Genomic DNA, 22172 nt, shown 5'->3' on the forward strand with positions numbered 1-22172 from the left:
GGGATATGGCCGAATTGTTGAAAAAAAAATGGTGTACCTTTTATATGTACTACAGATATTATAGGACATTATTTGATCATATGTTAAATATTAAGCACGTTTATGTAAAGCATTTCAAGCTTTATTAAATTTTATAGCATTACAATTACTAGTCATGATGATGTAATCCAGCCAGAATCTTCTCCCCATGAGTTGTATGACTCCTGCAGATTTAGCACTCTTCTGTGAAAATAATTATCTCCAATCTTAGATGCACAATTTAGGGGAAGTTAGTCTTTATTCACTATACCACACAGAAGCTCCAGCTCCCATAACAGTTGTCAGACTACGTGCCATTCCTGTCTTTCACTTTCGTTTGGCAAGTCAAAGAGGATCTTGTAGCAAACATGAATATGAATTTTTTTATTATATTTGTATCTTTGAAATTTATGTTTTGCGATCTAGAAATATCTGAAAGATACTTATTGCTCAATTAAATAATGGAAAGTGAAATTTATATGTTATTAGGAAGAATATTTGAAAAATATAAAATGTACAGCATTAGTTACTTTTGTATAATGTCGGAAAATAAAATAGGGATTTTTTCTGTTGTTTTAGCTGATGAATTTACTCTCAAAACATTTAACACTATGAAAGCACTAAGATTAACATTTAAGATAAGGTTGGAGAGCAAAATAAAACAAAGGAAACGAAGGTAATAACAGTTTAGGACAATAAGGTAAGGAAGTTAAGATGCAAATTTGGTGATAAAACTGTGAATGTTCGAGTGTCGTTAATACTGAAGACATGAAAATGACAGTTTTTATTACCAGTAAATTCTGCATATAGTTGTGGAATTGGTGGCAATTTATTTATAATAAATATATTGGAAAGTCCCTCAATATGTGGAGCATTTTGGGCAGTGTTAAGAGTACAAAGTTTTGTTTTCCCAGATTATTAGAATGCTGTGTTATAAATAATTCTGAAGGTGGGAAGTACAGTGCCTTCACTCTGAAGGATGGGTAGGATGTAGTGGTTTGGGTGCTTATTTGAATTATCATGTCTGAGCTTCTGGAAAGTGGGCTTGAGTAATGGTGTTTTTTGTAACACTTCAGTCATCTCCCACCAAATTAGGCCCTCCCCCCCACCCAAGAAAAAAACAACAACATTCATTCAGCAGTTGTCTTGCCAGAAGTGCACAACCATCTTTAATTCAAATGACCCTTCATTTTGCAATATCTAAACTGGTCACAGGTAAATTGGTTTAACGATTATATTTTGCGTCAATGAGTTGAAAGGTAAGAGATGGGACCAAACTTGAGTTTAAATCCTGCAAACTTAAATAGGTAATTACAATCCAAGGACAATAGTACATAAAGGGAATGTAAAGAATTTGTTAAAAACTGCAGTTCCAGTTTTGGAGGTTTTAAATAAATGAAAAAATTTCAAGTACAGTGGAGCCCCGCTTTACGATCACCTCCCAATGCGACCAGTTATGTAAGTGTATTTATGCAAGTGCGTTTGTACGTGTATGTTTGGGGGTCTGAAATGGACTAATCTAATTCACAATATTCCTTATGGGAACAGATTTGGTCAGTACTGGCACCTGAACATACTTCTGGAATGAAAAAATATTGTAAACCGGGGGTCCACTGTATTATGCTATAATATGAAAGAACAGATGTCTCTCCATATTTATGAAATAGAGGATATAAGAGAAAATGAGAATGTTATTCATAGTATATACAAGAAGTGGCTAAAAATTAGATAGTCTTGCTGATATGATAAATTACAGAAATGATGAATAAGTAATATAAAAGTATGAAAATAATGTTACATTTTGAATAGAAAGGGATGCAATGGATTTGTATTGTTTTAGGTGCATATAGCAAATACAGACAAACTTTTAAATACTGTACAGTAATTAATGGCCCTGTATTTCTGAGGTGGTAATATTACCTAACTAGGATAAATGATCTATGATATTTAAAGTTATTATTTTTCATTACAAAATATGTGGATATTTTTCTCAGTGTAAGTAGAGCTTGGAGTATCCTGATGTGAGAATACAGTTGACATTCGGTAATGACTGGTGACTACTGACCTGACTGACAAATTGACTGCTTCTTTCCTCACAGAGTTCTCAGGGGTCCATGATACTGGCTCAGGCCACACCAGTCTCGGCCCCACAAGCCTTTGGCTCTCCGGCCCACACCTCTGCCCAGGTGGGTCACGCCCGCTACCTCCTACATCACCTGGCTTAGGATTTTTATATACCGCAGTATATAAACCATTTACTTGTAAACCATCCTAGGCTGCTTTTAAAACTGGACAGTTATTCTTGGGCACTGTGGTCTCAGTGCTGAGTAATGTTGTTTTTTTAAAGTGACAGCATCCCTTTTAGCACAGCATAGACTGGGTCACCCCAACTACAATACTTGTCATAGGAAAGTCTGGTTACCCTTCAGTTGATCTTGTATAGCAAAAATACTTTCAATACATTCTCTTTCCTCATGTTTTAATTAAGGAATAAATGATTATAACATTTACTAACTGATAGTTTAAAAAAAAAAAAATACATGACCATTCACAATCATAATCCTTTCACTGGTGTAACCCCTGAAATTAACTGCTGATAATGTCACAGTTTAAAAATTAATTTTATCTTTGAAAATTCTAGAGAATCTTTTTTTAAAGGTAATCAATCATACCAAAAATGTGAAAATTAATGGAAAACTTACTGAATTATGCAGGTGCAAATTTATGCATCAGCAATTTTGCCCACCTCGAGTCCTGTTTTTAACCAGTTCCATGTTCAGCGAGTCCAAATTAAACACTAGGCATTCAGGCCACTAAAGTAGCCTTTCCTCTGTTCAGTTAATTACATATCCAGACCTCTCCTCTGTAACACTTACCCTCCATTTGAATCCATCATCACACAGAAAATTTAAGTTTTGCCCTATTTCTTGGATAATAAAATATCAAGAATCATTGGTCATGGTTTTTGCCATCTCAATAATTGAAGCAGACGTAGGAAAAACCAGTAAAACAGACTGAGTATTAGGGGAAGGGACCCTACTCTTTTTCAGGAAAATTGCCAGAAATTTAGTATATCTGTGCCAATTTAAGACTATTTCAAAACACTTCCAGACTGAAACTTATGAAAACCATTTCTGCTTCACTAGTATGTCTCTCCTGTCAATTGATACCTAGAAACAGTCATTAAAACCATAAAAACTACAAGAAAACACCTGAAAGTTGCTGTTTTAAACCAAACATGAGGTAAACGGTTTGCTTTTCCCATCGTGAGGGCAGTTTTATATATACGTGTATGTATATATATATATATATATACGTGTATATATATATATATATATATATATATATATATATATTTATGTATATATATATATATATATATATATATATATATATATATATATATATATATATATTTCTTTCAACACACCGGCCGTATCCCACCAAGGCAGGGTGGCCCAAAAGGAAAAACAAAAGTTTCTCCTTTTACATTTAGTAATATACAGTGGACCCCCGGTTAACGATATTTTTTCACTCCAGAAGTATGTTCAGGTGCCAGTACTGACCGAATTTGTTCCCATAAGGAATATTGTGAAGTAGATTAGTCCATTTCAGACCCCCAAACATACACGTACAAACGCACTTACATAAATACACTTACATAATTGGTCGCATTCGGAGGTAATCGTTATGCGGGGGTCCACTGTATACAGGAGAAGTTACTAGCCCCTTGCTCCCGGCATTTTAGTCGCCTCTTACAACACGCATGGCTTACAGAGGAAGAATTCTGTTCCACTTTCCCTTGGAGATAAGAGGAAATAAACAAGAATAAGAACTAGAAAGAAAATAGATTAAAACCCAGAGGGGTGTGTATATATATGTTTGTACATGTATGTGTAGTGTGACCTAATTGTAAGTAGAAGTAGCAAGACGTACCTGAAATCTTGCATGTTCATGAGACAGAAAAAAGGACACCAGCAATCCTACCATCATGTAAAACAATTACAGGCTTTCGTTTTACACTCGCTTGGCAGGACGGTAGTACCTCCCTGGGTGGTTGATAATAATAATATATATATATATATATATATATATATATATATATATATATATATATATATAATATATATATATAATATATATATATATATATATATATAATGTCACATTCGCTGCACAGACCCATACTCATGTGTCTAGGCCAAAATTTATCACATGCAGCATATTTGAGGGTGCTGGGCTTAACTTTTTCACTGTCTCTTATCTAGAGCTGCGTTATTGATGCCAGCATCGCATAGATCTACATTTTAAACACAGCTCCCTCACATATGCTGTGAGTGGTAAATTTTGGCCTAAACATGAGAGAATGGATCAGTGAGGCGATTGTGCACTGTATAAAAACTCCTGCCCTCACACAGTGCATGATAGGCAATGCAAACCTCTTACCTTGTTTGAGCTATAACTGATTTTGAGGTGTTTTCTAGGATTATTTTATTGGCCGTTTCTTAACCCTTTCAGGGTTTCTGACATACTAGTACAGCTTACGCACCAGGATTTTTGAGGTACTAGTACGCCTAAATTCTAGCGCCCTCAAATCTAATGAGAGAAAGCTGGTAGGCCTACATATGAAAGAATGGGTCTGTGGGGTCAGTGTGAGCAGTATATAAAAAAAAATCCTGGAAGACGTATTACAGAAATTGGGACGATTTCAATTGGTTTTACAATGAAAAGTACCTTGAAATTGAGCTCAAAGTAGCAGAAATGTTCGATTTTTGCCAAAGTTCAAAAGTAAACAAATCATGCTACGTGTCCAATACACGTCAACTGGCGAGTCTAATATTAGCCATACCACGGGCGGGGATAGAACCCGCGAACAGAGTCTCAAAACTCCAGACCGTCGTGTAAAAAATGCCAATGCATGAATTGCACCCAGACTGCCAACTTTGCACTTGCATAATCAAGTTTTCCCATCAGATTGTGTATTTTTTTGGTCATTACCTTCAGAAAAATATTCTATACTAAAGAATTTTTTAAAATTCCCAACATTGTCAACACTTTTAATCTTGCGGCTTCCGACAGTGAAGGAGTTACAACATAGATGTGAACAACACTGTCATCAGTAACAGATCTATGTGGTTGGCAGTGAAAGGCAAAGAAATAATCTAAATAAGTTAACCCTAACTACACTCTGTAATCAGATTAAAATATCACATCTTTATCCATTTTTTTCCATATTTTGTGAAATTTTTAGTGCTGTTCATTTTTTTGCTATAATATTTTTCCCTCCTCTCTTTTTAAATTTAGTTAGAGTTTAGTAAATAGTTGTTTAATATATTTACAGACAAGGTTGGAAAAAAAAAGTGAATGATAGGGTGTTGGGAAGAGGTGTGGGATTAACATGTGATTTGAAGTGGGAATTTTCAGTTTCTTCTTGCTGATGACAGTTTTTTGGGAGATTCTGAAGAGAAAGTTTGGTGGAAGGGTATAAATGAAGGGAATTAAAAGTGAACAGAGAAAAGCAATGAGAAATTATATCTCAGTTTGAAGGGGAGTGAGTATAGAGGAAGTAAATGTCTAGGTATTTGGGAATGAACACAATGGGGTTCAGAAAAATGATGGCAAATGCTTCCTTTATGCAGGGATAGAAATATTTTAGGCAACTTTAAAGATTAGTTGGCTTTGGTACTATCATGAAAGCACTATCAAGGTTGAATACATCTCAGCAAGCTCATTGTCTTTCCATACCCCAGCCGGGATTGAACCCGCGGTCATAGAGTCTCAAAACTCCAGCCCGTCGTGTTAGCCACTAGACCAGCTAGCCACAATAAGATTCGTCCAACTAGGTATATTTCTACACCATAGGAAAGTTAGCACAGCAATCGTGTCATTACGATTTCGTGAGTCTCATTGTCTTTATATGGGTTGTTTATGGGGTTTAAAGCCTATCACCTACACAAGAGCCAGTGTAGCTACATGTAACCTATACTACACCAGCCAAAGATATTGATAAACATACATTTTATGTATATGTTACATTGTCCTTCCATCTTAAAAGAAATGTGTGTCAGGTAGTATAGCCCAAATTCTCTACAGGTTTCATGCACTTTCATGTTCATTTTTCTGGTAGTGTGTACAGATTATAGCACTACTATATTTGTATAACTTCATATAACTTTTTAACCCAGATAGACTGATATATGATAAATTAATTACTGAAGACGGAGAACCACAAGTATAGCTCTACTTCTGTAATTTCAAATAGGGAATCTGATGGTTCTGTTTCTTCTGAACACTCTTTCATTGATGCTCTTTTTCTTCTGTGCATTCCCTTTCACTGATGGAGAGCCCTCATGCTCAGTGATGTAAAAGTACATAGGTTTAAATAATTTTGGATTATTACACACTAGAAAATAGTGCACCGATGGTGATTACAAGGAAAAAGAGCAGAGGTCAGGAGGAATAGGAGGGTCAAAATGAAATGTGAGAGTATGTTGATGAAAAGGGTGTCAGTAGAGGAGTTTTGTAAGGATACAAATTCTTAGAGAAAGCAACACTCATCATTCTACTGTTCAGTGGGGAAAATTATATATTAGATGTAAGTAGATAGGAATAAAAACCAAGTAAAGACTAGGCTGAGAAAGAGAACAAATTTTCACCTTAAATGGCTTCTCTACTTAATGTTGCTTCAGAGAGATAACATACCTCATCAGTAACTGAAGAACTGGTTGCAACTTTATTTGGGTTTCTCACAAGGTCATTATTTACCTCCTGACTATAATCACATTGGATATCACCTCTTACACTGCAGAACTTGCTTCAGGACTATCAAAGTGCCTGCCTGTATCAAGAAGGCCAAATGGTGTATATGTACTCATGTGTGGTTCCAAGGGGTGAGTCTTAGCTCCTGGCCCTGCCTCTCAACTTGCTGCTTGCCATATTTACTCTTCTACCCTTGTGGGCTTTATTGTACATGCTCTTAAAGCTATGTATGGAGTCTGCCTCCAATTCTTTGTTGAGGTCATTCCACTTCCTGTCTACCCCAAGACTAGATGTACACATGCTTCAACTTGTGTACTTTTAGATTTTATTTGTTCTTACAACTCTATATTTAAATTTGGACACCTGTCCAACACTTTCAGTGGAAGACAACTTTTTTCTACCTTTCTGAAACTAGGCATGTCTAAGATTATTACCTACCCATCAGCTGCATAGCCCTTGTGGCTTAGTGCTTCTTTTTGATTATAATAATACCTACCCATCTCCAATTTTAAGTTCCTTGATTACTATATGGTATCCAGAGGCCCATTTTATTTTTGCATTAATTTGTTTATTGAAAGGGTGATTTGCTATTGTATTTTCCCACCTCTCGTATTAAATTATTATAATAAAAAAGAAGCGCTAAGCCACAAGGGCAATACAGCGCTCTCGTATTAAATACCATACTTTCATTCACAACACCTTCACTGACCCATACCTTAGGATGACTCATTTTTTACCTTAAAAGATTTTTTTTTTTATTCATTAATTTTACAGGCTTATGAGCTGTTATCCTACCTGCAAAGTAGATAAAAGAAATAGAACTTAGTCTGGCTGGTGTTAAGTCTGAGGATTCTGTCTTCTGTGGCCCAGTCTTTGACTAGGCACCCTGATTGCTGACCTGCTCATATAGGCTATTGGTGCTCATGGCATGCAATCTGCTGCACAATAGCCTAGTTGATCAGAAACATTTAGAAACCTTGTTAGTGTCTTTCTGAAGACAAGTTTTTTGGTAATACTTTTATTTGAAGGGAAAGTGTCAAGAAACCTTTGATCATTGTTAGAGATCTTCTAGTGTACCTATTGCACTGTGCTTTTCATTGAGGATATCTTTAAGTAAAGTATTTAGAGAAGTATGTATTGCATTTGTAGAATAGGTTTTGAGGTGCCCTATATTGTTGTAAATGATTTGCAGTGAAGTGAAAAATTCATTACAGTTACTTTAAGTTGATTCCCTCATTAAAGGGAAGCTCTAGAAGGAATGAAGGATTGAAGATTTTATATACAAGACATTACATCCATTCCTCTATATATTTCGCTAAGTTATTTACAATTTTTTCCCTAATATCTAACAAACAACATTTGATTTACCATCCTTAATTGGGTGTACCTTTCCCTGTTGCTATTTTCAGGTCTGCTGCTTCTGTACAGTAAAATACAAAAACTAACAGTGCTTCCTTATAATACAATATGTTTTACAGACTTCTTCAGATATCAGCTTACCATTCATACAACTTTTTAGCAAACCTTAACCATTTGTATTAATTGCTATTATAAATTTCCTAGGTATTGCTTTCAAATAAAACTTATTTACAGTTATTCACTGATTAGGAAATCTAGTACCAAAAAAAAAAAAATAAAACTTTAGTACTAGTAGGGTTACAAGTTTTTATGTAATTTTCAGAAGTGTGGAACCGAGATTTGCTTGGCTTTACTCTGTTCATGTAAGGCAGGTACATAGGGTAATGTGTGCCCTCTCACCAACATCTTTCTTCTAAATGACAACGTTACTCATGACTCGCCCAGGCATCTCTAATTCTTTATTTCATTACTTTATATATTGTATCATTTTGCTTAGATTGTAGTAAACTTTGATAAAGCTTACCAGCCAACTGCATCACATTCCATTTTGATTTTACACTACTAATATCTAGTGTTACACATTCTAGCTTTTACTGGCATGACATAACATGTATATTTTACGAGAGATCAGAAAGGGTTGCACATATAAGAAGCATTACCTTTTGCTCCTTAGTGTCAGAATTTATTTAAGTTCTTGCATATTGGCCTTGTAATTTGCCATTTTGCATTTATGTTCATATCATAAGTCTCACCCCTACGAAAGGGGTTTCTTGATGCTAGTGAAGGGCTCTTTATCCACAGAATTGGAGATACCCTCCCCATCCTTACATCAGACTTGATTACCTTTCATTCCCATGATACTGTATGACCCTTGTGGGCTTAGCTCTTCATTATTATAATAATAGTCTACCTCACCTTTTAAGTTTTAGTTATTCACAGTGTGTTGGCTCATGTGCTGAACAGTAGCTAAGAACTCCTGAGGATGTTACACATGCATAAAGGATACTGTGCCTTGACAGTGCCTGAACCGTGGACTCTAGCCTGGCTTGCATCGCTTGTTGATGAATCTTATTCTGCTTCATCCTCTTACTTTATCATGTCACAAGGTGTGACATGTTCTTTTCTATTTTTCTTTTAAGAGTTTGAATTCTTCCTATGTAGGTATTTAATGCCTGTCACATTTTTGTATTTAACATAGAAACATCTCTCCTCTTTTTTTAACAACTTTGAAAAATTTTGCTTTACAGTAGAAATATTTTGCATTAAAAAGGTTATTAATTTATTCTATTATTGTTCTGATTAGTATTAATGTATTTAAATTGTGCAATATGTGTGCGTGTGTTGTTTTATACAGGATCTTGGTAATTGTAATACTACAGTTAGTGATGAAGTTCACCATAGTAATTTTTTGTAATTAATAAAATACTGCAATTTATCAAACTGAAAAATTGAGATTATTTGATTACCTTGTAAATTATGTATTGCATTAAGCTTTATAACCGTGGTGTATCGAACAAAAAGAGAATGAACCCTCATGGATTGAGCTCTTGATTTCCATAAAGTAACAAACATTATAAAATATTTGTAGAAATGCTGTATTGTAAAATTCTGCAGGTAAAATTATTATTATAATCAAAAAGAAGCGCTAAGCCACAAGGGCTATACAGCTCTGCAGGTAAAAGTGACCACCATTTAATTGATATGTGCCACAATAATTTGTCTAAGCAAAATTGTTAAACACAGGCAATTTTTCTATTACCTCCATCATAACATTTCTTGGGCAAAGAAGTCTCGAACTTTTCTCATTAGCACACAAGATTTCTGTAGATGCAGTATGAATACAAGTAATTTACAGCTTAGCTTAATTTTCATCTTTCCATCCCCCTCCCACCCCCCAAAACATAGCTACTAGTAATTATTGGCTGATTGGCATGACAAGTTTAGGATAGTGTGGTTGTGTGTTCACGAGAAGCAGGGGCAGAATCATCTGCCTCGTCTAAAAACTTTAGGAAATTGGATCTGATTCGGCTCCCTGAATTGAGCCTGACTACTTTCCACTCCCCCCCCCCCCACCCCTCCACATGCGCTGTATAATCCTATGGGTTTAGCGCTCCCCCGTGATTATAATAATCTTCAAGGTTTGCTGTGTGAGGATGGCTGTTGATGAAGGTTACATTACTTGTAGAGGGCCATTCTGTAGCTACCACTCCTTTCTTTGAGGCTGTCTTCATCAGAGTTGTAAAAGTCCACACTTTCTACATGCCACACCCTGTAGCACTGCACCACATAGCCTCGAGTTCTACGACTCGCTTGCCACGAGTTCTAACCCCCACCCATACCCTGGTTTGTTTGCAATCGTGTTATTATGATTGCATGGCTGACTTATATCAATGTTATATTTGCATACTGTAATATTTGCATTGATTACATGCCCTGAAGATCTCCAAACTTGCTTTCAGAAGTTAGAAACCCTTAGATATTCTCCTTCAAGTCAATATAGATTGCTGTGTCAGCATTGTCATATCCCATTCTTTCCCTAACATGATGTGTTAGTCTTTAAGATGCATCAGCTTCATATAGTAAGGGGTTCAACAATAAGATACCAGTATTTCTTTGACATTCATATCCAGTATCCTTGGCAAGTCCCAGAATCTTTCTCTGTATATGTGGAGTAAGCTACTAGAATCCATGGAAATCATTCCCACTTCCAAACTGTTGCTTTTTCCCACACTATTGTGGCCACTGAGTTGCTGAAATGGCATCTCTAAATTTTCCGCAGAACTTCAGAATCATTGGCTTATCTTCACTATCAATCTCTGATGAGTTCGGAGTAGGTTCTCCTTAAATAATAACCTTGAATATGGCTATAACATCTTAATTCATTTTTCTGAATTAAGAATTTGCATTCTTGGAAAGAAATGACTTGTGTGGAAAACTTTTCAAACAAAATTTACTAACATGCAACATTATCCAAAAGGATCATTATATGGCCTATACTTAATTCGTGTAGGTGGGAACAGTACTCTAACATGAGGCTAAGTTGAAAATGCCCTGCTGCATTGCCTTCTCATCATGAATAGATACAAAGATTGACTTTTACCTCCAGTACAATGCAGCTTTATAAACGTTAAATACTTATTACAATATGTAGCTTACTTTCCTCCATGATCTTCAAAATATCCTCATATGAGGGAGCTGCTGCAGTATCAGTACTTAATCTCACTAGTGTCTTAAATGTTTCAAACTATTTTTTACTAGTTTCAAAATGATTCATTTCCAGACTTTTCTTCTCAATATTCTTATCCAGACTCCTCACCTTCTGAAGAGCCAGTGTGCTAAGAGGTTTCATCAATTTGGTCCTCCATCAAAGCTGAGAAGCCTTTTCATTCCCTTTATTAAATTACTCTGAATAAAAGTTAGCCTAGCAACAGTTACGAGCTTTGGCAACCAGCTCTAGTTTCTCATCATTATCAAGACAGTCATTTTGGTATTTACAGTAATGCTTTTACTCTTATCCTTCACACCACTACAATTTTTTGAACTCTCTTTGGTGAGGTAAAACATACTAAAAAGCATTGAAGTAAAGTAAAATGTAAGTCACGGTTTCACTAGCAACAAAACAGTAACAAAGGCTGGGTACCTCATGACCTCAACTGCCCTAGGACACTAGCCTGCTTATCACACATGTTCATCTGTTTGTCCCAAGAGTGCATGGATAAACTTGATTGAAGTGATGTAGTCAGATATTTGTTATTAAAGTTTTGTGGCCTAATTTTTCAACTAATTTCTTAAAAATGTCTAAGCCACAGAGGTTGGAGAGGAAAAAGACAATATAAAATTTAATATACTATAATTTTTAGGCAGATAATTTTTTGCAGAAATACAGCATTTCATTATAATCACAACCTAAGTTAATTTATTAGTCAAAAAATATCTTATGAAATATTGCAAGTTTTACTTATGTCATATTCTGGTAGGCTGAGAGTGATGCTGGTGATGATGGTGAGTACTATGGAGTGGAGCTCCAGCGAGGCACCCGAGGCTTTGGTTTTAGTATAAGAGGAGGCCGGGAGTTCCACAACATGCCTCTCTTCGTCCTCAGGATTGCCGAAAATGGGCCAGCAGCAGAGGATGGAAAGCTGAAAGTAAGCTAAACTTTGCATTTACCCCTCTGCAACCTGAATGGTAGTTACCAGAATGAACATTGCTTCAAATTTTATAGCCATTTTGTCTGCACTGACTTGAACAATTCTCATTAAAATGACAACAGTACAATATTGTATGTTACTTAGATAAATATATGTGCACAGAAATTATACCTTCTTGTGCATTTAATTTTTATAAATTTAACAGGTTGGAGATCAACTAATGGAAATAAACGGGAGATCAACCAAAGATATGACCCATGCTGATGCCATAGAACTGATCAAACAGTGTGGGAACAGTGTCTCCTTACTGGTAAAACGCGGTGGAAAGCTTCCACAACACCTAGGTAAGCAATATTTTTATCTTAATGCAGTATTTTATTTACATTTTGGCAATCCATCCATTATATCATGAAATTTTCTTTTGAAACATTCTTATGCATTTTGTGTTCAGGAAAAGAAAAATGAGAGAATTCTTAACTCCTCTTGTTCTTGGTAAGCAAGAATGAGTCTGCCACAGAAAATGCAGGCAATAGGGACATTTGTAAATACTGTACTCCATTAAAGGGATGTGCATATATGAGTGAGAATACTGGTACAGTGGACCCCAGAGTTTTGTGATAAATCAATTCCAGAGTGTCTGCTGAATGGCAAAATTCAAGACTGGCAAAACCATTTTCCCCTTAAGGAATATAATGGAAATTCAGTTAATACTTTTGGGTGTCTGAAATAGATTAACAAAAAAATTTTTTTTTTAAATATTATAGATTTACATACAAAAAAAATGACAAATCAATATAAAGCACTAATAAGATGGATAAATGAACATTTAACATCACACTTACCTTTATTGAAGACCCTTATTGGTATATGGTAGACAGGTGGGAGGCGAGTTTATTATGCTTCAATATGACGCTAATATCTCTACAGCTTATTTATCTATCACATTTCATCTAATATGACATAATAAACAATAGTAATAACATAGAAACACGATTATATATATATATATATATATATATATATATATATATATATATATATTATATATATATACTCTAGAATGAATAAAATATGTCATAACGTAAGTGAGGAGTAAATGGTGGTGGTGTTGGGTTTATAAGGGCCACTGAAAGAAGCCGTACACATTAGTGGTAGTGGAGGCGGCAGCAGAAGCCACCAACACTATTCACACTGAAACAATGTACGTAATTTATAAATAAATATTTATACTTTAATTTATAAATAAGAAATATTTACACTTACTTTGGAGATGTTAGTTTGATGGAGGAGATGCTGGCAGAGGTTTAGGGTGGTGGAAGATAGCAGGGCAGCATATGTTCAGTGGCCCTATACACCAACAACATTGGAGAGTTACTTTCATGCCGTTTTTCTATCACTTAATCACTTAACTTACTTTCTACATCGTTAATGCTACACTTTATCGCTGGCTGGCGCTATAGCCTTTATCGATACCTGCTGCTTTAGTATCATACATATCGTAGAATCACTGAAGAAGGCACATTCTTCCCTCCCTCTTCCTCCTCCACTTTGGTACGAGTTTTTTCTTGAATTCTATTTTGTTTTTTCCTTCTTTACCAAAGGCCTGGCACTAGGAGCTTTCTTTGGACCCATGGTGGCTTATTTAGCAGTTGCAAGCACAAAAAACAATGGATTATGAAATATATTGTATGAACCCGTGGGGTGATGGTCACTCGCTGATAAACAATGGCACACTGAATGTGAATGGTGCAGGAGACTGGCTTTGTGTGCGCACTGACACTGGGATGCTGCTCGGATGCGTACCAGACATCGCCGAATCACGAGGCCAATCACAAACTGTGAGGCTATATTTTGACAAAAAAAAAAAAAGTTGCTGAAAGTCGGATTTCACGAAAGTCGTGGCCGCCGAAATGCGAGGGTCCACTGTATCAGCATATCAGAAAATGTTCAGATATGCTAAGGATGGGAGAAGTGTTGCTTTAAAAAGAAATGTAAGTACTTCCATCCAGAGATGTGCAAAAATCTCTCTACAGCTCAGAAAATGTTATGATCTCAGCTGCCCAGGCTACATGTGAAAGAAATGTGATGCTACCAAGAAAGCAGGGTTATGGAAAATGAAGAGTATTCTTTTTTAGACTGGAATAGAAGTGGGTGAAATCATTTTTGTTTGTATTTTTACAGTAAACTTGAAATCTTAGATTGTCATCTACTTTGTGAATGAGGACATCTAGAAAAGGTAGCTTGTCATTGGACTCTTCTTCTAGTGTAAACTGGATAGCTGGTTTAACTGCGTTGAGCCTTGCCTGAAGATTCTGCAAATCAAAACGTTTGAGTTATTATGAGGACGTTGTCCACATAATTTAACAGTGATGCTGGTGAAGTGTTCAGCTTCCAGGTGCTCCATATACAAGTTTGCTAGGATGGCACTGATGGGGAACCCCATTCCTATACCTTAGGTTTCTTTGTAGATCCTGTTATTGAAAGTAATGCAGAGTTCAATGAAGTCGACAAAATCTCCGGGAGGTGGATGACGGTTAAGGTCCTGATTGACTTTACATCATAGAACGTCAATGGATTGTGTGGTAGGTACTTTAGTGAAGAATGCTTAAGATGAGCAGGGCTGATGATCCCCAGAAGGCATGAGAGATGTTTGGCAAGAACTCTGGCTAGTTTTTGGGGTGCACAGCCTATACCTGATGTAACTGGTCTGAGAGGAATATGTTTATGGGTCTTGGGTAAACCATACACATGTGCTGGTTTAGGGCTGCTGGGTATCAAGTACAGAAGTTTCTTCCTTTCACTAGTACAGTGGACCCTCGTTTTTCGTAATTCGTTCCAGAGAGTGTGACTATTATAGAAATTGACGAGATGCGAATCCATTTTCCCCATAAGAAATAATGTAAATCCAATTAATTCGTTATAAGACACCCAGAAGTATCAAAAAAAATTTTTTTACCTTAAAGATAGATTTACATGCACAAAAGAATGAACATTCAACATGACAGTTACCTTTATTGGAGGCTATTGTTGATGAATGGAAGACAGGGAGGAGGAGAGAGGGAAGAGAGGTTATTGTTTGGAAGGGAAATCCCCCTCCATAAGGACTCCAGGTCACTTCAGGGGTCACTTCCCTAGCTTAAATATAGATTTACATGCAGAAAAGAATACCAAATAAATGTAAAGCACTTATAAAATGTATAAATGAACATTTAACATCACACTTACCTTTATTGAAGACTTGGTGTTGGGCAGAGGGAGGGGAGGCGAGTTTAGAGTTTATTATTGGAGAATATGACACTAATATCAACTCTACGGCTTATTTATCTATCACAATTCAACTAATATGACAAACAATATTAATAACATAGAAACATGGAATATACTTTAGAATGAATAAAATAAGTCATTATGTATGTTACGAGAGGTGTTGTGTTGTTGTTGGGTGTATAAGGGCCACCGAGAGCATAAGCCATCCATAATGGTGGTGATGCAGCAGCTGAGGCGGCGGTGTTTTCTGTAGCCCTATGTAACTCCAACAACGTTGGAGGAATTGGTAGAATTGCTGAATCACTGAAGAAGCCACCCTCTACCACCATCAGTACCACTGTACCCCACCACTTTCTTTACCAAAGGGCTGGCACTAGAAGCTTTCTTTGGAGCCATGGTGGCTTATTTAGCAGTTGCAAGCACTAAAACGAATGGAATATTATGAAATGTATCATATGAACTTGTGGGATCATCCTCAATCACTGAAAAACAATGACACACTGGCTGGGAATGGAGTGTGAGGCTGCTCAGGGCCACGCATACGCATCTGACGAGTCAAACAACGATTTTCGAGTCAATGTTTTGATGAAAAAAAGTTACGATTTTCAGAAATTACGACTTCCGAGCCTTACAAAAAACAAGGGTCCACTGTACGTTTGAGTACAGGTTGGCCATCAGTACTCCGGCACCAATTTTGGCTAGCATAATTTCAAATTTCCAGGGTCACAACACCAACCTGCCGCTGCTGTTTGGTGGTGTTGCTGCACAAGGCATTCCAATTTCTTTTTCTCCATTTATTGTTATAACTTGCTCACTTTTAGCCCTAGCCATGGTTCCAACAGATAAAAGAAATGCTTTTCGTTGTGTAAAGCACATACACCATACATTGTCCATAAAAGATATGGTGGTTTTGAAGCCACTGTCGGTGGCCATGAGCACAGCTCCCTCGGATAAGCTGTGACTAGTAAATTTGGGCCTACATATGAGAGAATAGGTCTGTGTACACTATATAAAAAAAATTCTGCAACACATAGTGCATAATGAGAAAAATAGCGACTGTGCTTTTGGTGGAAAACAGCGACTTAGCTGTGTATTTTCATATGGTTTGTATGGTTGTATTTTCGTTTCTTGGTCTCATTTGATAGACTAGAAGATATGTTACAGAAATAGATATAATTTTGATTGGTTTCATACCGGAGTGTACCTCAAAATTGACCTCAAAGTAGTGAAAATGTTCAATTTTTGCCGATATTCAAGAGTAAACAAATGATGTTACCGTCCAACTGGCCAGTCTAATATGCAGTCATGAATGGGTTGACATTATTTATACAATTACAGCCTCTCCTCACTTAGCAATGTACTCGTTTACCAACAACTCGGACTTATGACTGGCTCTCTGACCAGTGTGCATACTTAAATAATGTATATTAGAGTGGATTGGCTATATTCTGTTTATTACAATATACACTGATACAGTACACTACTATACAAACGTTTAAAAATATACCAGAAATGTTATAAATGGTGCAAAGGTGACATTAAAACAATATCAGAGATGGTCGACACAAACCCACTACCATTATAGTGTGCTCCTCACTTAGCAACAAATTTGTTTACCAACATGGTCTAAGGAACAGAACTCCGTCAAGTGAGGAGAGGCTGTTTACAATAATACAGTAGTCTGCATAAGAGTAAATCTTTTATTTTTTGTGTGTGAAAAAAATTCAAAATGGAAAGCAAGTGTAACATAACAGGAGCTTGGAGACATCACTAATGAACAGAGAAAATTTAGTGCTAGGAATGTCTGCATTGTTTATTCAGGATCCTATTTAGAAATTGGCATCTATTGAAATTTGTGTGAAATTGCCCAAATTATCAATTTCTGACCACTTTATTGGGTAGTTGAAATAGGTAAATGGGCAGTTTCTTGTACTCAATTGACAGAAGGAATACCAGAAAAATAGCTATGAGTTTGGTAGACTGGAAGAATGGAATGGGCCAAAAATAGGGCTTAAAGTGGTGGAAATCACTGATGCATAAATATTGCCGTTGGGTTAATTGTATTCTAACCTAACCACTCTCTAATCCAGCACCCTACAGGTTGCAGTGATGCCGGACTAGTGATGACTAACCTCTATTTGTCTGGTTTTGTACAGGAAATCTTTGGCGAGTGTCTCTCACTGTTGAGTGCTGATGGGTTCGTATGTAGACTGATCATTCAAAAAGTCCATCATTTTAGTGTTGTAGTCACTGGTGTTGAGTATGGTGATTTCACCTTTGTTGGCGGTGGCGACTAATATTTGGGTCATTGGCGAGGTCCTTAAGGGCAGTGATATATCGTCTAGGAAGATTAGAAGAATGCCCTGTATATAACCCTTCTGGACGTTACTGTCACTGTGTCCGTGGTTTCTGGTAACTAGGTCGAGTTGTTAGGTTTACGTATGTTAGTGGTAAATTTGAGACCCAGACTCGGCACTTGTTTCTCGTAGTCAGTTAAGGTGTGTGATGATAGGTCATTTATCAATGATTCTCGTCCCATTTCCTTCCATTGACTTAGTGCAGAGGTACTGGAGGTTGGCTGTGGTGACTGTACCGAGATTATGCTCAGCAGTGTGGTGGTCAGTCTGAAGTTTGGCCCCCATATTCCTTGCAGTTTCAAAGGATTCCTTAGCAATGTTAGAAAGTTCTTTGGCACATTCAGTTAAGTAAGCTTGGGTAGCTGGATTTTTCTTAAGAGCATATCAAATTTGTAGTCCTGAGTTTCTTGATGAGGAATGTACTTACATGCACCAAACCTTCACTGATCTTCATTTTCCTTCCTTTTTCATCAAAGACTGCAAGAAGAGCTCTTCAGATCATCAATTCTCCACACAGCAACAAAGTTATAATCCTTCCCAACAGCCAGGTTGCATTGAACGTTTCTAAGTTACTCGCACAAACTAACTCTAGTCGCCATCGCATCCAGCACTTCCATAAGGGATCTAACCACCACGAACCAGTCAATGTAGGAGTTTACACTATACCTTGTGGAGGCTGCGACAGAATTTATGTAGGCGAAACAGCAAGGAACCTCGAAACAGGTCTCGGTGAACACATTAGTACATGTAGAAATGATAACTTGAACAATGCCTGCTTACAACACTGGAATTCCACCAATCGCCTCATGAAATTCAACGATGCCTAACTAGTGATCAGAGAACCTAATTTCCACAGACATAAATGCCTTGAATCATCATTAATCGCTGTTTCTAATACAAGAAAAATAAAGGCAGCTTCATCATCCTCAAAACAATTAACCCTGCCATCACTGCTGCTAACACTACACAAGAACATAACAGAGGAGGAAACACTGAAACAGGCCTTCCCAAATCCAACCACTAACAGAAATATTTGTCTAACCTATTTTTATGCTACCCAAGTAATATCTTTGATAACCTTTTATTCATGTGCAAGTTGATTGTTCTACCACATTGTATTACTACTACTACCACTAGTATTACACCTCACTAAGCCTATATATACCCTCTGTGTCTATGTATTGTTTGTAACAGCTTGATTAAGCTCCTGGAGAGCATTATTATAATCAAGCGGGAACGCTAAACCTGTAGGATTATGCAGTGCCGGGGGGGGATGTGGAAGTTATCGAGGAACTGGAACACAGATTCAATTCCTTAGATCAAGAGGATCTCACCAATGTCAAGAAACCTTCCTTGAGGGGCCTGGAGAGTAAAACATTGCCACAATAAATGTCACATTAGTTGTACTTGTGTCCTTTTACCTAACATTGTTGATAATTCTACCAACATTAATATTATAATCATAACTATGCACTAAACTCAAGGGTCATACAGTGCTGTATGAACCTTGATATAACAGACTTAAAATAATGGGAAAAAATCCTCACTGTAAATTGTGTGGACAGGTATAGAGTACAGTGGTACCCAGAGTTTCAGCCATAATTCGTTCCAGAAGGCTGTTCGAGTGCCGATACCAGACGAATTTGTTCCCATGAGGAATAATGGGAATTAGATTAGTCCGTTTCAGACCCCAAAAATATTTACAAAAGCACTTACATAATTGTTTGAGTTGGGAGCTGTACGAAACTCGGGGTACCACTGTACTTAAAACATCACAGAAATGGCACTTAACATTATTCTGATTTAATGGACACTGAGGGTTTACTGTACATACTTCCATAACTACCCACCTTCCATCCCCCTACAGTTGCCTTCACTACTACTACCCACATCATATGTCATATGCCTATGCCTTCAATGTTATCAGTGAGAGGGTAGAGAGCTATGTAATGTATGTTGCCAAGTATGGCAAAGAGAGCAGACCAAGTCAAAGTACCCTCAATGCTCCCCTACCCCCCCCCCTTTCCCCACCCTCCCCTTGTTTCCCGTCCCGTTTGTAGCCTCTGGGGTCCTCCTCTCTGGCATTATAGTTTCTAGGTAGGGGGTGGCATGCTGGAGTTCGTCTCACTCTCTGGTTTGCCGTGGAATCTGAATTGTCTGAAGGTGCCCTGCTCCCTTTCCGGGAAGTGGGCGGGGTGCCCTTCAGGTAATGGGTGTATCTCCGGAAGCTGCCTGTCAGGTCTGGGAGGTGGCGGCCGAAGGAGGTATGCTTTGTGGTGGGTTTCCTACCACCCTTTCTTTTGTCCGCTGAGGTAGCTCGGTAGACGTGAAGCTGCTATCCCGGAGCGCTGGTTTACTGGCGTGAAGGGTAGGGTATGGCACAGGTTCCACGCTGCATCTTCACTACCAGTGGGCTTGAGGCCCTCTCAGATGAGGGGAGGAGCTTTCGGCTCCATGCCTTCTAGCGACTGTCCCTCTTTTTTTTCTTTCCTTCTTTCTTAAAATAACAAGAAAGGAGATATCACAGAAGAAGCGCCTTTATTATGGAGTCTTCACCCAGTGAAACCCCTCCTCCCAGACCTCTTTCTGATCCCATGCCCTGTTCTGACCCGGTTTTGTTATCGGTCCATTCTCTCGACTCTTCTCATACCCCTGTACCTTCTGCTGGTGATGCTTCATCTGCTTCAGGAGGTGCGGCATCACCAGTTTCTGTTCATGCTGTTGTTTCTAGCGCGCCCTTTACAATGCATCCGGCTTCCCCAAATGCGGCGAGACGGTTTTCAGATCGTCCACCTCCCTCAGGTCAGACTGCCCATGGTACTACTCCTAAACGTCCAAGGCAACCTACTGATGACAGTTCGTCGATCGCTCAAAAATGAGCTATGAGATACTCACCTTTGCATACCGGGCTAACGAGTATGCAATGGACAAAATTCTTTTCTTTACAGACGTCTCAAACTGATTATCTTTCTGATCATGGAATTAGTAAAACTCTCACAGCATGTTGGCCAAAATACTGTATATCCTTCCATGCTCTTCGAATTGGTGTGCGTGTCATAACAGTACACAATTCAGAGCAAGCTCATGCTCTTTCCTGCATCACTTCCATAGATAACATCCCAGTCACTATTCATAAGCGCACTACTCTTAATTCTTGCAGCTGTACTGTGGTCTTACCACGTATCATTGTACAGTGATTCTTTTGTCTTGCAGCGATGATATTTTAGAACAATTAGCCCTTCAGAACCTCCCTATTCTTAAGGTAGATACACATCCTGCCTGCTCGTGGGCGGAGGTGCTTTCCTAGTAACACTGCTCATTTAACCTCCAATTGCCGTGAACTTCTGTCCTCTGTCTATATTGTGGGCCATCGCCTAGAGGTCCAAGTAGTTCCCGCTCCCTAACAGTGTCGTAATTGCTGGCGTTTTGGGCACCCTGCTAAACACTGCAGATCTTTGTCAGAATACCCGGTCAGCAGATCATTCCATTATATCTTGTAGTCTTCCTCCCCCCCCCCTCTTGTCTTAATTGTAAGGAACCTCATCCTTCCTTTTCACGCTATTGCCAGGTCTGTTGTAATGAATGAGAGATCCGTTATCTTGAGGAGCGTGAGGGCCTTACACTATGGCTGTCTCTCAGCTCCACCTTCAAGGAAAACTTCCTTGTGTCCTGTATGCTCGGGTAGTCTGAAGACCTCCAACCTCGACGGGCCTCCCGCCTCCCAGTCCCTCTGCATCTGTCTTCTGGGGTCACCCCAGTTTCTAATTCTTTTGCAGTTTTATCCTCTGACACTCCTACCTCTGCACCACTTCCTACTTTTACTTCTTCATCTCGCTCACTTGCTTCTCATTCTATGAGATCTTGCAGACCTATACTTTCTTCGCATTCATCACCTGTACAGAATCCATGTGGAGGTTCATTCCCCCTAACATTCCCCCTCCCCCATCTTCCTCCATGGTTAACCTCCAACCTCCCTCTCCTGTTATACTGCAGGACTTCTACCACAGCCAAAGCATCTCTCCAGGTTCATACTCCCTGCCCTCCTCAGACCTCATTGGTTCCCTCCATAGTTACTCCGCCCTTTACTTGTAATGCCTTTCCTATCTCTGACATCATGGCATCGTCAGCTTCCTTAACAACTGAGACAGACGCTATCTCCAGCTATATTGCGGAGACAGCACCCCTGATGGACACCAATGCACTTCCTACCCCTTCTATTTCACAATCCTATCAACAATCTGTTCCTCCACGACATTCTAATTCT

General features: G+C 38.0%; 1 protein-coding gene and 1 long non-coding RNA gene across 10 annotated transcripts in view; one reads left to right on the forward strand and one right to left on the reverse strand.

Moving 5' to 3' along the window:
* The window catches only part of Magi (membrane associated guanylate kinase, WW and PDZ domain containing protein magi), a 379317-nt gene that overhangs the window by 349171 nt on the left and 7974 nt on the right, over nt 1-22172 (forward strand). For 8 of the 9 annotated variants that reach the window (XM_070093311.1, XM_070093304.1, XM_070093312.1 and 5 more), the window contains 3 exons: nt 2118-2204; nt 12114-12281; nt 12490-12628. In XM_070093311.1, the coding sequence (XP_069949412.1) occupies nt 2118-2204; nt 12114-12281; nt 12490-12628 (394 nt within the window). The remainder of the gene's footprint in view (nt 1-2117; nt 2205-12113; nt 12282-12489; nt 12629-22172) is intronic. The other variant, XM_070093308.1, reaches the window with a different exon arrangement.
* The window catches only part of LOC138853875 (uncharacterized), a 40199-nt gene continuing 29996 nt past the window's right edge, over nt 11970-22172 (reverse strand). The window contains exon 3 of the long non-coding RNA XR_011393076.1: nt 11970-12275. This is a non-coding gene — a long non-coding RNA (uncharacterized lncRNA). The remainder of the gene's footprint in view (nt 12276-22172) is intronic.

This window comes from Cherax quadricarinatus, chromosome 42 (assembly GCF_038502225.1).
Source record: "Cherax quadricarinatus isolate ZL_2023a chromosome 42, ASM3850222v1, whole genome shotgun sequence".
Classification (NCBI taxonomy): Eukaryota; Metazoa; Arthropoda; class Malacostraca; order Decapoda; family Parastacidae; genus Cherax; species Cherax quadricarinatus.